Source organism: Erythrolamprus reginae, chromosome 2 (assembly GCF_031021105.1).
Source record: "Erythrolamprus reginae isolate rEryReg1 chromosome 2, rEryReg1.hap1, whole genome shotgun sequence".
Taxonomy (NCBI): domain Eukaryota; kingdom Metazoa; phylum Chordata; class Lepidosauria; order Squamata; family Dipsadidae; genus Erythrolamprus; species Erythrolamprus reginae.
Window position 1 is genome coordinate 237044158 of NC_091951.1, and position 19210 is coordinate 237063367.

At 39.1% G+C, this 19210-nt stretch overlaps 1 protein-coding gene across 14 annotated transcripts in view; it reads left to right on the plus strand.

The window, feature by feature from the left end:
• The window catches only part of RNF38 (ring finger protein 38), a 108655-nt gene that overhangs the window by 67496 nt on the left and 21949 nt on the right, over positions 1 to 19210 (plus strand). For 5 of the 14 annotated variants that reach the window (XM_070742277.1, XM_070742276.1, XM_070742274.1 and 2 more), the window contains exon 3: positions 18131 to 18324. In XM_070742277.1, the coding sequence (XP_070598378.1) occupies positions 18218 to 18324 (107 nt within the window). In that variant the 5' untranslated portion in view covers positions 18131 to 18217. Of the gene's footprint in view, positions 1 to 6095; positions 6401 to 7475; positions 7544 to 18130; positions 18325 to 19210 lie in introns of those variants that run through there. The other 9 variants (XM_070742278.1, XM_070742280.1, XM_070742281.1 and 6 more) reach the window with 9 other exon arrangements.

Consider the following 19210-nt stretch of genomic DNA (forward strand, 5'->3'; position numbering starts at 1 on the left):
TAGGTTTCAGGCTCATAGCCCACCACTGGTGATGATGTATTGAAAACATAACAGCTGTGATTGGATTGCATAGCAAACTGGCTGGAAGATTCTGAAATAATGGGTGATTTTAATTTAATTTATTTGACTTCTATGCCGCCCAATCCCGTTAGGACTCAGGGCCGCTTACAGCAATATAATACACAATAAAATACAATAGTAAAAGAAGTCAAAATGAATGCTAAAATATTAAAATAACAAAACAATAAAATCCCCCACTGCAATCCAATCAACCAAACATACATACCTGTCCAATCAACACTATTCCGCTGTGACAGATGATTGTATTCATGGCCTCTAGGCCTGCCGGCACAGCCAGGTCTTCAGTGCCTTTCAGAAGATCAGTAGGGTGGGAGCAATATGAACATTTTTTTTTTTTGTGTGTGTGTGTGTGTAGTTGGTTCGGGGCGGCTACAGAGAAGGCCCTCCCCGTGGCCCTGCCAACCTGCACATTCTGATTGCACTTGAAAATTTTCTCCACAATTCTTGAAAACGGTATCAAGTTCTGCTCTTCCCCTGGGGCCCGCCAAATGACATTGTTTAGATGACGGGACCCGGAGAAGGCCAACTCTGTGGGAAATTATCGGTCTCTGGGATTTGTGCGGTAGCAGGCGGTTCCAGAGGTAGTCTGGTCCAAAGCCATGTAGGGCTTTAAAGGTCATGACCAATAAATCCAATAAATCTAATCTTTTGTGACCGGAAACTGATCGGCAGCCAATACAAGCAGGTCAGGCTATCCAAAGACCCTCTGCCCTTTTACGGAATCATGTCAGACCTTTGGTTTACCAGGGAATTGAGCGTGGTGAAGCAGATGGGTTGATATTTGGTGTACAAGTGGAAGAACTCTTTGATATAGATCAGATCAGGCATAAACAGGAAAATAGAATAACAGTTGGAAGGGACCTTGGAGGTCTTTGAAATCTTGGTGCATCTTATACACTGGTGCGTCTTACAGTCCGAAAAATACGGTAGCTAAAACCAACTTCAAGTCTTTACCCAGCTTATTCTAACCATTACTATTTGTTTCTACCTGAACTAATATAGCTGCTTCTCGTTCCTATGGTGACTGGCAGCAGCACTAGATAATAGTATGTTCTGTTACAACTGCATACATAAAACAGGCTGTTATCCTGGTATTTTTGACTTGTACTAAGTGGTAATACTGGATAGATATGCTTTGTATATTGGATACAAAATGCTATTTACTGCTGTTGGAAGATTCGCTTTGCTAGGAGACATTTTTTTAATGTTGTATGCTTCAGCGGTTACATAAAATACTCTGGGTTTTAGCCTTAAAATAACTGCTAATCCACTCTTGGATTACTTTATGTACCAACTGTTAGTTCTGTAGAAATATACACAGCCTACTTCATCAAATGAATCATTGGGAGAAAAACATTTATGCACATACATAAAGTGCTCATATGCCGGATTTATTGCATGATCCTTAAGATAATTTAAATAAACTAAGAGACTTACTTGATGTATCTGATATTTGCAATGGTTGAATGCTGTCTTTGATATGTACTATGTATCTGAAATGTCACTGTTATAAGATGAAGTGAGGGGAACCTGCAGCTGGACTGATCTTTTTAACTTCAGCTCCCTTGCAGTATTGCAATTTTATATTGTCTTGCTCTTGTACAAATCTTACCCGTGATTTAAATTTACCGCAATGCCCCTTAGGCAATAAAAAGATTTCAGATTTTTTGATGAGCATAGTGTGACAGCCATTCATTCATTCATCCATCCACCCATTCCTGCTAAATAGTACCCCAAATGCATGGATTTGTAAGTAGCGATCTTAAATTCTACTTGTACTGATTCTCCCTTGCTACTAATTATCCTCTTTTTAAAATTCTACAGTCCATAAGCTTACTATATTAGGCTGATAATGAATAAAACTGAATCCGACAAAAGCTAAATAGCTTCCTTAAGGGAGTTTTATCCTTTCCCACCAGTTCTTCCATATTCTGCTCCAACATTCTTACACATTGCTATCATTTTATTTCTCCTCAAGGGCGGGACTCTCCTGAAGAGAGATGGCTAGGGCAGCCCTGCATCCTGCTCTTCATGTTTGGTGTATTACCCCACCATATCTAGTACTCTACTTGAATTAAACTTTATATACAAAACTCAAACACCAACAACCCCCCCCCCACACACACACACACATTCCTGGGTTTACCTTAAATTTAAGCCAGTCTTGAAAGGTGCAAAGTGTACTGATAGAATAGAATAGAATAGAATTTTATTGGCCAAGTGTGATTGGGCACACAAGGAATTTGTCTTGGTGCATATGCTCTCAGCGTACATAACAGAAAAAGATACATTTGTCAAGAATCATGTGGTACAACACTTAATGATTGTCATAGGAGTCAAATAAGCAATGAAGAAACAATCAGTATTAATAAAACTCTTAGGATACAAACAACAAGTTACAGTCATACAGTCCTAAGTGGGAGGAAAAGGATGATAGGAATGATGAGAAAAACTAGTAGAAATAGAAGTGCAGATTTAGTAAAAAGTCTGTGACAGTGTTGAGGGAATGATTTGTTTAGTAGAGTGATGGCGTTTGGGAAAAAACTGTTCTTGTGTCTAGTTGTCTTGGTGTGCAGTGCTCTGTAGTGACGTTGTGAGGGTAGGAGTTGAAACAGTTTGTGTCCAGGATGCGAGGGGTCAGTAAATATTTCCCCCGCCCTCTTTTTGACTCATGCAGTATACAGGTCCTCAATGGAAGGCAGGTTGGCAGCAATTTTTTTTTCTGCAGTTCTGATTATCCTCTGAAGTCTGTGTCGGTCCTGTTGGGTTGCAGCACCAAACCAGACAGTTATAGAGGTGCAGATGACAGACTCGATGATTCCTCTGAAGAACTGTATCAGCAGCTCCTTGGGCAGTTTGAGCTTCCTGAGCTGGCGCAGAAAGAACATTCTTTGTTGTGCTTTTTTGATGATGTTTTTGATGTTAGGTGACCATTTTAGGTCTTGAGATATGATAGAACCTATAAATTTGAAGGTCTCTACTGTTGATACTGTGTTGTCCAGTATTGTGAGAGGTGGAAGGGTGGAATATATTGCCTAGCTAGCCGCATCATTTTTTTATATTAATTGCCACAGACAAAAGGATAATTCTGGGATGGAAGGGACCATTAGTAATCAGATAGCCCTGTATTAACTATACATTTATCATTCACTTAAAGAAGCTTATAGGGTGCCCTGTCTCTGAGAGCAGTAGTTATTACACTTTTATAGAATACATTTAAATTAGTAGGTCACCTATATTCACACAACTGGTTAAATCATCGGTACCATAGATATGATTCTCTGAACCATAAATTAACCCTACTCTGTGAGCCACGTAGCACACTATTTCAGATTAACCAATAACACCAAGGTCTATCATGCTGTAGAAACTCAGCCATCATTACTCTTGAAATATTTTCATTTCTAAATACTTGATGTAGAACAGGGGTGTCAAACTCACATTGTCACGGCGGCAGCACGTGACGTATTAGGACTCCCCCTCCTTTGCTAAACTGAGTGTGGGTGTGGCCAATGTGTGAAACATCCGTCCCGCAGGCCAGAATTTGATAGCTATGTGGAGGAAGATCCATGCCTGACATTTGAGGTTTTGGCAATTAAACTTTGATTACCGTGTTTTTTGGAATATAAGGTGTACCCTATTTTGTGAGGAGGAAAACAAGGGGTGAAATCAGCCTTTACCTCCCAGCAATTTGCCTTTGTGCAGCTTTAGTTTCACTTTCAGTTTAGCATGTGGCCGCCTGCTTGCAGCTTCAATCCTGCAGCCTCAATCAGCTGAGGGTCGGGAAGCTGATAATTAGTTGCTACCCTTAAGAGGCTCTGCTCTGTTTGCTGCAAGGGGATAAATGGCTGGGAGACTGAAGCCAAAGGTTGTAAATGGCTGGGTGGGGCTACATTTTGTGTATAAGATGCACCCATGTTATCAACCTCTTTTGGGGGGTAAAAGGATGCGTCTTGTACTTCGAAAAATACAGTATATAAAGTGATTGCAAGGAAAGAGGTGAAACAAGATTAGAATACTTTCTTCTCTTACTCCCCCCTCCTAAAACTGTTATCTTTGACATAATTATTTTTGTTATTAGTTCTGCTTAAGACATTCAATATCATTTTTTTCATGAATTGTTTCTCAAGCTTATACATTGTATCAACCTCTTCCCCCATACAGAGCCTAAGGAAAAGTGAAACGAGATTGCTACAATAGCTAGCTATACTAATCTGAGTTGCAGGGTATTAATGATTTTGTACAATTCTACAGCATTTGCTGGTCATTTTGTTCACAAATATTAAATCAGTCAATAAGTTTCTAACAGTAAGCTAAGTTTCTAATTCTAATCAGGTGTGCATTGATATATTGCTGAGATAGGTTGGTTCTATTAGAATGAACATGATGTCAAAAAATTCCAGCAGTGCTCTTTGTTCTTAAAAGAAACATTTGTTAAATGGATAACTGCTGTTAAAAAAAAAATCATTAAAATCACTGATTTGACCAAATCCCTCTCAGGGTTCAGTGGGACTCAGCAAAGGTGCAAAATTGCAGGCAGTCCTCGACATATGACAGTTCATTTAATGACAGTTCAAAATTATGACATTGAAAAAAGTGACTTGACTATTTTTCACACTTATGACCATTGCAGCATTCCCATGCTCACCAGATCAAAATTCAGGTGCTGGGCAAATGATTTATATTTATAACTGTTGCAATGTCTGTGTGTGTGTGTGTCATGTGATCACCTTTTGTGACAATCATTTAATGAGGAAACTGGATTCTTTTAGCAAGCTTGTTACAAACTTATTAACTTTTAAAGGTGGCAAGAAAGATTGTAAAATGGGGCAAAATTCATTTAACAAATGTTTCACATAGCAACATAAATTTTGGGTTCAACTGTGGACATAAGTCAAGGACTATCTGTATTGCAGGTAAGTCCTGAGAAAGATTTCTTAAACTGACAGCACCAGTTGTTGGCCCTCTTATTTTTACCTAGAAGTCAGGCTCAAAGTATCCGGATCTTAATGCAAAAGATAAATTAGGGGATTTGAAGTAATCCCCTAATTGATCTTTTGCATTAAAGCTGTCAAAAATTATACTGTGGTAGCATGTTGCAGACAGACAAACTGATTTGGAAAAGAGGGCAGTGACTTAGGTAAAAGAATTTGCTGTCTGCTTCCGCCTTCTCCCCCTTGTGGGACTTGAAATTAATCTTTCACACCCCGTGGGTTTTTCCATCCCCTGGGTTTAGAAAGTGATTGTATGCTAAGGGGTGAAGCAGGTTTCTGGTGCCTTGTTGTCCCCCAAGCCCCTTCCTCCCTCATGTGGTTGCCCTGATCTGTTGCTTGCTTGATATTCAAATCTCGGTAAGGGTATGGCTAGCTGATGAGAACAAAATAGCTTGAAATAGACCTTTACTAGTCTCCCTTCCTTTTCATTGTCAGCAAAAATATGTTACACACACACACAGAATTGTTGTTGTAATTCCGACCAGTCAAGCAACACCCCCTCCCTTCAGCTTCAAGAGGCTCAAGAAGAGCCGAGCTTTTTATACCTTCGACGTAAAAGCCACGCATCTCCACTAGTCAGTATTAAGTGGTGGGGTAGGGATGAAAGAAACGTCGCCACAAATTGAAACTTAAAAAACAACCCTAGATTCGACTCCGCCTTCTTAAAGGAGAAAGGCGTCAGGGGAGGGGCCACTCGATAGTCACGTGTACGTCCACCGCCAGCTAGAGTTTCCTAAAGCAACAGCCCTCCAGCGCGTGCAGGCTGTTAGGTCTACGTCACCGTGCTGACGTAAAGAAGACATCCGCCGGTGGGCTCCGCGTAACTGAGCTAAAACAAAGGAAGGGCTCCTCTGGTTGCTTGGCGGGGAGGAGGGGGAGGGGGGTGGAGAGGAGGCGGAGCTGGAGGGCTCGCAGGCGACCGAGGCTTGGCTTGGCAACGGCGATTGGTAAGCAAGGAAGTCAATAGGCGTGACGTCACTGTTCCTCTGCTGGCTGAGTGGGTAGGTGGAGGGCTTCCTTAGGGAGGGGGCGGGACCAGAGCATCATGGAGAGCGGCGGAGGTGGTGGGTTCTGGACGTTGGCGGCAACCGGGCAGGGGAAAGATTCTGAGAACGTTGGTTAGGGAGGCGGTCGGGCGCTCATTGAGGGAGGCGGCGCGGTCGGGTTCTTTCTTGTGATGGGCGGATGGAGCCGCACTGATTATCCGGGAAGCCATTGCAGGGGGTGGTGTGGCGGAGCTGGGCCTACTGGTGCAAGCGGTGGCCGCCGCCGCCGCCGCCGCCCCCGCCCCCGAACACAAGGAGACCCCTCGCAGCTCCCGTAAGGTACCGGCGCCTGGATGGGGAGGGGAAAGACACGTATTTGGTTTCTCGAGACCCTCCCCCACCGCCTCCAGATCTGAAGGAAAAGGCGCGTGGGGGGAGGTTGTCTCGCCTAGGAGGAGCTCCTCGCACCACCCTGAGGGAAGCTTTCTCTTCCTGTGGGATGTTGGGGTGCTAATCTTTACGAGTGTTTCGTGAGGGAAGCGGTTATCAAATAAATGCAGGCTGCAGACCACCACTACTGAAACTGACTTTTTAGAAGGGGGGTGGATGCTCGCAGAAGGGCTGTGGAGGTGGTGTGTGAGTGCATTCACACTCCCCCCCCCCACAACTTTTGAATTGTTGTAGGAATGTGCAGGGGGGAGTCTATCCTTTGTGGCTCCCACCCACCCTCACCATCCCTTGATTTTTTTCCCCCCTCTCTTTCTCAGAAGAGAGGAAGTTGCTGTGTTTTCTTATAGCTTGGTTTTAATATATAAGATGGGGGTTGGAGAGAGAGAGAAGGGGAAAAAACAAGCTCATAAAACCAGTGGAACCTGAAATGAGGAAAGTGGGGAAGGTGTCAAGAAAGACCATAACAAAATTCATCATTCTACCACCGTTCCTCTCCTTCAATCTTTGTTTACTATAAATTGCATGTAGCTATATTGGCAATGTTAAAAATAGCCCCTACAAAGGGGACAGGAAACACCACAGAGACTTCTGAAAAAGCTAGTTTGGGATAGTTCATTGAATCGCACATTCTGATTACTGAGAGTTTTCTGTATGCAGTCTTACATTCCATCTTTCCATTGGTGCCCGTCTGTTCTGAAATAATATGTTTGCAGAAATTGATGTAATACTTTGGTGGTTCCAAATCATTCTCTTTCCATTCCCACACAGTTGAATCCTGTACAAAGAGACAGTTACAGTGACCCATATGTGATATTGGGGGATTAGTACACTATAGTACGTTTTATATAATTTGATATTGCTTGAGTAATGCACTACAGTACTTTTGCGAATTTATAGTCCTCCTTTTTAGTAGCAGTTTTAGTTGAGGTGCAAAAAGCAATCATATGTTGTTCTTCTGAAATAGGTGGAGTGGACAGAGAGAAAACATTGGAAGGGAGAGGAAAAAGTATTCAGTGAAGAATGAAAAGAAAGGTTGGTGTGACAGGAGTGTAAGGAATTGTATGATGGTGTCTACATGGATTATGGAAAAGCTATACAATTACTTTAATTGCATACTTACCAGTTTTCCTGAAGACACATTGCATACTTATATAAATATATAAAAGCTAAGTTTCTTTTGAAAAGCTACTCATGGCTAGGTTAGATAGTACCCCATGAAGGTTTGATCTCAAGGATTTGCATTTGAAATAGTTATCTTTTCTTCCCTGTGTTCACATTTTATATAAATTGTACTTTTTATCATTTTCTCAATTTACTAATGACAAAGGCCTGTGGTATATATTACCTCAATTATAAAGACTGAAATAGCTATTTTTCAAAATGTTCTGAAGCATTGCCCATTATATTTTTGCAAGATATGTTTCATAAAATGAATACTGGGGAAATTGATTCATTTTTAAAATGGCTGTGAAGGAGACATAATTAGCTCCCCCCCCCCCCGAAAAAAAAAGCACAACAATGGCAGAACCCTTGTAGCTTTCTTATTCTATTTCTACTTTGGTGCAATTGTCCATTTTTATTTTCTAAGACAACATGCTGTCATTTAGAAGGAAATATTTCCTTTACTATATGACACCTCTATTTTAAATTTTACTTTTCCTTAAAATCAAGGAAGGTAACATGATTGGTGCCCCAAATATCTTTAAGCACAGTATTATCCTGGAGGGTACTTACATTGTGTAATATATATGTATTGTTCAGAAAGTTTCCTATATGTATGGTTCTATATCTTTCTATATATAAAATGTTACATTGGTTGGAGATATATAAGATGCATAATGACGGCTATTTATAAATGTTTATGAACTATTCAGCTTCAAAGAAGCCCTGAGTTGTATTCAGTAGTATTCTTTACTATATTTTACCTTCACTTGCAAATTCTCTGCAGGCCAAGCTGCACAGAATTTAAGCTTTTCTGAGAAGTTTAGAAAAGGGCGGGATGTAGGGAGGGAGAAGATTAGGTGCATCCATTTGTATAAGTTTAGATGCATCCTACAAACTTTGAAATTGTACCTGCAGCTAGGGAATTTCTCATCTATTAAGCATCATTAAATCTAATAATATTCATTATTTTTCGGAGTATGAGACACATTTTTCCTCCCTAAGAGGCTGAAAATTTGGGTAGTCTTGTACTCTGAATGTAGCTGTTTTTACCCCAAAGCTTTTTTTTTCCAGCCCTAACAAGGTGCTAACAATCTTCCCAGCTCTTACAGTGGAAGCTCTTTTATTGTTACACTCTGCAAAGAATGTTTTCCAAGCCGTATGTCTTTGCAGGGGTTTTTTTTCATTTCTCTACTTGCTCTGGATGTTTCTTTCCAGCCCTAACCAGGTGCTAACAATATTCCCAGCTCTTACCATCTTGCAAGCTCTTTCACTGTTTCTCCGAATAAGGTTTTTTTAAAGCTCTAACTAGGGGATAAAATAATGTGCTGAAGCTGACTAAACTAAGGATGCTAGCCAGATGAATATCTGGTAGGCAATTTCCCCCCCCCCATTTTCCTCCCCCAAAACTGTGTGTGTCTTATACTCCAGTGCATCTTATACATCAAAAAATATGGTAGTTGCTTTGAATTAAGCTTTGTAGATAACAAAGATTAGTTCAGTACTCTTTAAAAATACTAAGGAACATACCAACTTCCTTGGAATGGAAATATCCATTTTGGTATTTAAGCTTCTATATCATAGCATATAGGTAAAACAATAAATATTTAATTTTGCCAAGTTTGTTAAAAGTAGAATAAAGCAATTGTTGGAGCTAGACCATTGTATTTGGAGATTGGTTGAGCATTATATAGTATTGATTGTTAAAAGTAGAATAAAGCAATTGTTGGAACTTGATCATTGTATTGGGAGATTGGTTGAGCATTATATAGTATTGAGATGAAGGCTCTGAAAATCCATCTAGGAAAGAGTCTAACTGTTCCAACTTTGTTTTATAATAGTTCTATCTAGGTGTCAAATGATTTGAAAAGGTTTTTTTTAAATCAAGGTATGTTTGTCATGAAAAATTGAAATTAACAGTCTGGTGTACTATTTTTTAAAGTTCATATTAATAGATATTGTAATTAGAGCATTGGTTCACAATTACATACTGCCTTAATATAGAGCAGTGTTTTTCAACTAGTGTGCCGTGAGACATGGTCAGGTGTGCCATGAAGCTGAGCTTCCTTTTTCGCGCCTTTCTTTGCGGCTTCTTTCTTCGCACCTTCTTTTTCCTTCTTCGCAGCAAGTGAGCTTTGGGGTCTGGCAGGAGGGCACCGGCAGCAGCAGCACCGGGCAGTAGCTGGGGGGCAGCGGCTGCGAGTGGGAGCTCCAGGGCAGAGGCATGAGCACCGGCAGCACCCCACCCGGCTGGAGCTTCCCTGGCGGTGTCGGCATCAAGTGGTCATTGGGGCCTGGCGGGAAGGCAGTGGGAGGGTGGCGGCAGCAGCAGCAGCACCGGGCAGTAACGGGGGGGGGGGGGCTGCAAGCAGGAGCTCCAGGGCGGAGGCACCGGCAGCGCCCCGCCTGACTGGAGCTTCCCTGGCGGTGTCGGCATCAAGTGAACGTTGGGGCCTGGTGGGAGGGCGCCGGGAGCGGGAGGGCGCCAGCAGCAGTGGCACCAGGCAGTAGCCGTGGGGTGGCGGCAGAGTGGTCAACTGCGAGCGGGAGCTCTGACGGCAGCGGCTGGATGTGTTGCTGGACGCCGTACATGCTGGTGTTGCGGGGCTGGGGCTGGCACTGGCTCACTGGCTGGGCCGGGACAAAGGTGCCGTCCCTGTGCCCATGCCCAGTGCAGCGCCAGAATGTACAGAGTCCAGCCGCCGTCAGGGCTTCCACTCACAGTCGACCGCTCAGTTGCCGCGCCATGGCTACTGCCCGAGGCCGGTGTTGCCAGTGTGGTGCATGAGAGAGAAAGAGAGAGAAAGCAAGAGAGACAGAGAAAGAGAGAGAAAGAAAGCAAGAGAGAGAGAGAAAAAAAGAGAAAGAAAGAGGGAGGGAGGGAAGGAGGGAGAGAGAAAGACATGGAGGGAGGGAGAAAGAAAGCAAGAGAAAGAGAAAGAAAGAAGGATGGAGAGAGAAAGAAAGAGGAAGGAAGGAAAAGACAGAAAGAGGGAGGGAGAGAAATAGAGCGAAAGGGAGGAAGAGAGAGAGAGAGAATTTTTTTGTCCAAACTTTTTTAGCCCCCCCCTCCCCCCCGCTCAATGTGCCCCAAGATTTTGTATATGTAAAAAATGTGTCGCGGCTCAAAAAAGGTTGAAAATCACTGATATAGAGTATGTTCAGTCTTCAAAACACATGCCTCTGAAGTATACTATATATTTGCAAAGAAATAAACTGAGGATTTCTGAATGCTTGCAATAACATAATTCTTTGATTTATGCCTGAATAATAGGAAATTCCAAAATAAAGCCATAATTATGTGAACTGGCCAGGAACAATCAAGACAACATGCATGCATACCATTCATATGGTTTGGCCATTATAATTTTTAGTTCATGGCCCTCAGGCCTGCTGACAAAGCCAGGTCTTTGTGGTCTTACAGAAGGCCAGTAGGGTGGGAGCAGTACATACATGGGGGGAGGGGGGGAAGTTGATTCCATAGAGCCGGGATGGCAAGAGAGAAAGCCTTCCCCTACGGCCCCACCAACCTGCATTGTTTAGTCGACGGGACCTGGAGGAGGCCAACTCTGTGCTCTTATTGGTCTCTGGGAGGTATGCAGCAAGAGACAGTCCTGTAAATAGCCTGGCCCTGAGCAATATACTGCTTTATAGGTAATAACCAATACCTTGAATTGTGCCCGGAGACTAACAAGAAGGTAGTGCACCTCGCAGAGCATAAGTGTCAGCTCTTGTGGCTGCATTCTGGACTATTTGCAGTCTCTAAACACTCTTCAGGGGTAGCCCCATGTAGAGCGTGTTGAGGCATGTAGAGCGCATTGTAATAATCAAGACAGCAGATGATCAGGGCCTGAGTGACTGTGCGTAGAGCCTCCTGGTCCAAATAGGACCGCATCTGATAAACCAGGCAAACCTGGGTAAAGGTCCCCCTGGCCACAGCCTAACTTTGCACTCTCATTTTAAAATGTGCAATACTTAAAATTGATTAATATGTTTCAATCAACACATTTTTTTCTTGATAATATTTATTGGTTAGTGTAGTTTCATTTTATTGGATTTTAGTGCCTAGATGATTCTGAATCTTAGGATATATTCTTAACTGGCTATAAATCCAGGTTTTTTTAAATTATTTTTTTCTGGATGGGATTGCAGCCTGGATCTCTAGGCTTCAACATTTTAATCTGGGGTCCCCAAACTTGGCAACTTTAGGACTTATGGACTTCAACTCCCGGAATTTTTACAATTGGCAAGTAACTACTATGTCAGGTTTCCTGCCAATTCTGTCATGTTGATTCCATTTCTTTTTTTTAAAAGTACATAGTTTTTTCCTACAATGCATTTATGAATTACTAGTGTTATGCTTATCTTACGAATGTTCTGAATTTATATTTTGTGAATTATTTATTATATGCACAATGTATAAAATATTAATGAGAGCAATTGTATTTAAACTAGTGCTATTTGAAAATGTTATTCATTATCTCATTAACATTTGGTATTTTGAGAGAAAAAAATATTGTGAGATTTATTGTTAATGTCTAATTTTAAGAATAATTTGCATTATTAAAATCTTTGAGAAATAGTTTTGGTAGACTCACTATAGTAATTTTATAGTAAAATAAAATTTTACTATAATGCTTTATTTTTAAAATTAGTAATGAAGCTTTGTGAACAATGCATATATATTTTTCTGCAACAGAAAATGAGTTTTGATGATATTATAAAATAGTTACTAGTTAATTTGAAAATGTCAGCTGAGATAAACAGCAGTGTGGGTATATGGCAGGGGTAGGCAAAGTTGGCTCTTCTATGACATCTGGACTGGCTCAGGAATTCTGGGAGTTGAAGTCCGCAAGTCATAGAAGAGCCAACTTTGCCTAACCCTGGTATATGGCATATAAAAACATCTTAATCAGAAATATACCATCTTGTGATATAGACATGGGAATCTGTCTATATTTCTACAAAGTATACTTCTGTGGCCTTGTGATATATGACTGATTATTAACGAAGTTAAAATGCTTTGAATGCTGTGATTGATTCATTGATTCTTATTGTTACAGCCTAAGCTTCAACTGGCTTTTTTCTTTGTTTTGCCGGTCATGGATTGAAACACAAGTACATTGAGGAATTACTTAACTCCAGAACTGAGAGATAAACTGACTAAATCCCATATTTTTGCATTCAGAATGTCAAGATTTTATGTTCGGGGAGGGTTTACCAAAGTTGACAAAGATGAGATTAAAAAGCAGAGGCATCTTACAAAAATATAAGTAGACACATTTAATTGCTGCTTTTCTTTGTGTTACTGCTGCCTTTAAAAATAGTATAGAACTCAGTACTCTGGAGAGAAAGAAGCAGCTCCCAAACAGGAACACATATCTCAGCTGCTAAATCAAGTTGGAAGTGAATGAAATATTTTATGTTCAGCTCAGAGGAATGTATTCCTTTTCAATCAAAATCTCTCCTCACTCCCTTGATTAGCCCTACTGGTTTAAACTGGATGGTTGCAGGTTTCCTGTGCCTAATGTAAATGCATACAACCTCTTTGCAGCATAAATTGCATGTTTGGGGGAGTGGAGCAGAGAGAAAATTGACACTGTGAAAGCTTTAAGCTTTGCTGACAGTAAAATAATACATTTTTCTTAGTGCTTATTGTCACAATTTGATTTCCCCATCCATCTGTATTTATCATTTCCCCAGACTATGGATTATTTTTTATTTACTTACAAATATTAACTGCAATTAATGAAAGCAGTAATCAATACAGGAATCTTGGGAAGATCAGCAGCTTCTGCACCCATGGTATCAGGAGATAGAATCCAATTTATCTAAACTCCAAAGAAATTACCACTAATACATTGGGAAGTAAGATGGTTTGATACAGTTGATAGATCGTTACTTGACACCTTTCATATTTATTTAAATAAATGTACTTATTTTTATTCTAGTAGTAATTTTTCACTTGGATCACGTGGGATATATCACCACACTGTGGCGGTGGCTTAAGCAAGACGTTTTGCATTTCCTTTCAACATCTTTCAGTGCAAATTGGGTTCTCTGGGGTGCAGCTCCATTTTCACTACCCCACTGCATCACCCCTCATCCGGGCAGTAGCCCACCCCTGAATATTATATTATACTGGCTTCTGTAACTGGATTTTTAGCAACACCAGTTTATACAGTATTGAAAATAATGGAATATTACACAGAAGTATTAATTTAAATTGCTTTGCGTAAGAAAATGAATTAGATGTTTGGTTCATTTTTCCCCCAGCAGTAGCTGAAAAAGAGGGAAATTGGAGGAGAATACAATCTGAGAATGTAGTGAGATTTTCAAAGATTTTTTAAAATCAATTCAGAGGTGGCATTGGTCATCCCTAGTACCATATCTGTAGAATTGTAAAATAAAGAGTAATTTCTAAATGGTTTACAACTGCAGGATTGTTGAAAAGTTCATAAAACCTGGAAAGAGGTCGGCAAAAGATTAAATACTGCAATATTTAATTTCATATTTTGGGAACATGCAATGTTATGCAGTACATGTAGTCCTTGAGTTATGACCACAGTGTAGCCCAACATTTCTGTTGCTAAGCAAGACAGTTGTTAAGTAAGTTGTGTCCTAGTTAAGTGGATCTGGGTTCCCCCATTGAATTTGCTTGTTAGAAGCCAGCTTGGAAAGTTACCAAAGGGGATCACATGACCCTGGGACAGTGCAGTTGATCACATGACTGGAGATGCTGAAATGTTCATAAGTGTGAAAACTGGTCATATGTCGCTTTTTTCAGTGCTGTAGTAACTTTGAAAGGTCATTAAATTAATGGCTGTAACTCAAGGACTACTTGTATTATATGAAAAGATAATTAGTCCCTGGTTCTTTTCAAAACAACAACAATAAAGTGAAATGGAATAAATGTTAAAAATGATTGAAGAAGCATTAATTAAGTGGGATAGGGCAAAGTTAATGAAGGTTGGCTATTAGGTTGTATTTGTGTTACTAAGCATGATTTATTGACCATTTTAAATGATTCCGTTTGAAGCACCATTGCTCATGGAATGTGCCTGTAGTATTTCAACAACACATGTCTTTAAAAGCTTTGATATGAAAGAACAAAATACATTTTTCTTTTCCAATGGTAAAGAAATAAACTCCTTTCCTATTATACTGTTCGCTCAAGAACACTTATGCAGAACTTGGATTTACTCTGGATGTTTGGACTTCAACTCACAGAGTTCACAGCAGGTAGCCTTGCTTTCTAAGGAGTTGAATTGCCTTTAGATAGGAAAGGCTGCTCAAAAACATTGCTGTTTTCTTGTTAAGAATAAAAAAAGTGTGATAGATCTTTTAACTTTGTTCAAAGCTACAATGGCATTGAAAACAATGATATATGACATTTTTCCACACTTACAACCATTGCAGCCTCCCTGTGATCACGTGATCAATATTCAAATGCTTGGTAACTGATTCATATTTATGGCGGTTGCAGTGTCCTGAGGTTACGTGATCGCCTTTTGCGACCTTCCGACAAGCAAAATCAACAGGAAAGCCCGTTTCACTTAAATGTGGTATTACTAACTTAACTCCAGTGGTTCACTTAGCAATCATGGCAAGAAAGATCATAAAATGGGGCAACACTCAATTAACAAATGTTTCACCTAGCAGCAAAAAATTTGGGTTCAATAGTGGTCATAAGTCAAGGCCTACCTATACATCAATAATAATAAAAATATTTCTGTGAAGAATTTGATATTTAATATGTATATACGGGGGTATTTAGTCATAGAGGTCTTGCATGGGTACAGTCATACTGCCAAGAAAGAATCTATTTGTTCTCTTTTCCATCATACTCATCTGGTGACCCACCAAACAGCTAATCCTTGTCTGCAATATGATGAGAAATGCCCTTGAAGCTTAATTGTTCGCTTCCTGCTTTTCCTTGTTGGGCTGCTAAATCTTTGTTTTACGTAAGGTGTGTTGAAAGACTTTAGTTGGTTTAAGTGCTGCAGTGATACTGTGTGGTTCGCTGTAGTTCACCAAAATTCAACAATAGTCTGTTGGTTGTTTCTGAGATGGATCTGGTGTATGATAGTGTTGTCCTTTTCATAGCTTGTATTGTATTATAATGTGCTATACAGTATAGAATTGAGTGGTTAGATACAAAAGTCATCTTCAATATACAGTGTGAGAAGTATAATAACTACTACAGTATATGCAATGGAGAGTCAGAAAACTACAGACCATATCTGTAAACACCAACTAACAGTCAGAAGACACAACGAAAAATCCTTAATCTCACAACAGATTATCAAAGTCAACCATAGTTTCCACTAGGAAATTGAGAATTCTAAAACAAATCTAAGAATGCTGCAGAATTCCTAGAAGCTTGGTATTCAGGCAAATTAACGTTCAATAAATACAGAGGCACATTAACACACATTCAAAAGGGACACTAAAAAAGGAAACAAAAAGACTCAAGAGTGCAGAGTTTGTTCCCGTATAAGTAAGGAGAACATCCCACAGTCACTAATACTTACGTTACCTAGTTGAGCAATGAAGAGTTTGCAAGTAAACAATCAAGCTGAAAGAGCACCAAGGACATCACAGTTCAGTCTTGAGTCACATATATTCTTTTTCTATAAGTGCTTAGGACTTAAAAATTGCACACTGATAATTAGCATTTTCTGTTCAATCTTTGTTTTTGTTTAGGTAGCTACTTTACTAAGCCTGTTATGCCTGAGCACATGTTTTTGGTTGGATTAATACACTTGACCACAGTTCCAACTACATAGTCATACAGGTTTTTAAATTTATTGCCATTACATTGTATAATGGCACACACATCATGTCTTCTAATTGTATTGACAATGTATTTTATTTTGAAAAGAAAAAAATAAGCCAGTTAATATTCAAGGTGAGCAAAAGAACAGTGATAATGTTTTTTTGTTGGTATGTTTTCTGATGATGTAATTGTTTTTGTATGTATTAAGCTTTTGAGAAAATTAATTGACTTTCAACATGGCAGCATCTTTGTTAACGAAATATTATCTTGACCAAGTAGAGCATTCATTAGTATTTAGAGAACTGCTGAATTTGAAGTAACAGTGGTAGATAACCAGAGCAGTATGTGCAGTAATGTTTAAATATTTTGTCCTTTGAAAAGTTGAAAACAAGATATAAATTACAGAAATACTGTGCAAGGTTTTTCCTGAGCCACTCTAGGTTCTTTTTTTGGTTCATATTCACCATCACCTTTTCCTTTGCATTTCTCTCAGTTTTATAATATCATAATATACTCATTTTCTGCTGGTATCCAGTATCTTCCCTTTTTCAAGGAGTAGTTTTGCAGCTGGTTGTACTGGGATTACAATTTTTAGTAAAAACAGGCACTAACCTAGGTCAGGTGAGAAGTAAGTAGATCAAGCTGCCCAAAGCAGGTGTGCACACCACATCTGTTGTTGCTCTTTAAAGAAACAGCATCTTTAGGTTCTCATGCATTTGACTTAAGGAGGTACTGAGAAGAGTGTTCCCATATTTGTTCCAGAACCCTTTGTCACTTTTACTACTTCTTTGAAAGTTCATTTGTACTGTATTAGGAAGAACATATGTAAGTGATACATTGGGATTATTATAAAAGGCCAAAGCCTGGCTAAAATAACAAATTGTATATCTAATAAAATAACAAATTGTATATCTAATAAATAGTGAGGGCATGTGTTGAACTGGAACTCCATCTGGCTGCAGTTTCTTTAATAATTTACATTTCTAGAGCATATTGACATATTAACGCTTATGTAGAATACTTAAAATAGAAAAGCAAACTGATTGTGTAATTTTAGAGAATAAATATTAAGATTTGCTCTAGAGGATTTTTCTAAAATTACCCTTGTAACCAATTTTTTGCACAATTAGAAAACAATCCTTGCATGAAAATATTAGGGATGTATCATTATCTTTCAGGAATCAAACATATATAATTATTAAAACATACGGTTAGGTTTATGTTTAAGATTGTCCAGCTGAGAACACATTTCATAGAATACATTGGGGTTGCATGTAAAGATGATGAATTCACCTAAATGTACCATATATTGCTTTGTATTGTAATGCTCATCTTATCTTTCATCTCTTGCATTTAATTTTATCTTCTACTGTTTTATCTCATTCTTTTTTTCTTAACCATACCATACCCTACCATATTTTATTTTACCTATTAATTTATCTCTTTTTTTACTAGATCTTGCCTTATTTCATTTTAGTGTATGTTATTGTGGCTGATGCCCATTGTTTTGCTATGGTCAATTAATCTGTGAAGTTATACTACTATTACTACATTTTAATAATAATAACAATTATTTTTTTTGTGATTTTATATTAATCAGAGTCAATTTCCTGAAATAATGCTTTAGCTATTCTGAGATACTCATCAGTTGTGAATATATTCATTTTACTCTTGCATAGAGCGAAGATAGTCCAAGTCCCAAGAGACAGCGCCTTTCTCATTCAGTCTTTGACTACACAGCAGCATCACCAGCCCCATCACCACCAATGCGACCATGGGAGATGACATCAAATAGGCAGCCTCCTTCAGCTCGACCAAGCCAACATCACTTCTCAGGGGAAAGATGCAACACACCTGCGCGCAACAGAAGGAGGTCAGCTTTCCTGGAGAACAGTCATAGTCTTGATTTAGAAAGTAGTGTTTGAAGCATCAAATTTATTTGTTTTAGGTTCATGTATAAGAAACTAATCACTCCAGAATTTAAAGCTATGGAGTCTTGATTTTATGAACATCATGCAGCCTGTTCCAGAAACATGGAATTCTTATCACAGAGAAGTTAACTTTTTCCTAAGGTCTCAATTACTTTTCTGTACAGGTTTATTGACAAGATGCTTCTAATATTGCTAAATCCTAATATCTGATTGTCCAAAATATCTAGTTGTTAGTTTAAATATTGTTGTTCTAGTACTTTCTTTATATCTAGTACTTTATATCAGAATTGACGTCCAAGTGTTAACTTTCTTGTTTCCCCTCTATTCCTTCATCATAATTGTGGGGGAAGGTTTAGTTGAGAAAATGTAAGTAGGCTAAAGTCAGTGAGCCATGACTTTTGTTCTGAAATTATTGCAAAATATAAAATAAAACACTGAAGTCAGATATCATATATCAATCAATCAATTTTTGCTACAAAGTTGGTATTGTTGGTATTTGTTACAAAGTTGGTATTCAGTTACCAAGGATATAAGGTATTTTGTTTCCTCCTCATATTTTTTTTTTAATTTCTATTACATGCTTCTTCCAGGGAACACAAGATACAACATATTGTATGTTATGTTTTCTTACCAACAATTTAATGAGGAAATTTCGGCTAAGAATTAAAGGTGTCCCCCCCCCCCCAAAAAAAAAAATAGCATATGAATGAGAGAGGAATTGAATATAGAACTTTATCATTGGGCTGTGCCATAATTTAATATGCAACATTGTGTTTTGCTAGATTCATTTAAATTATTTATTAATATTCACTTAGATGATCTCAGTCT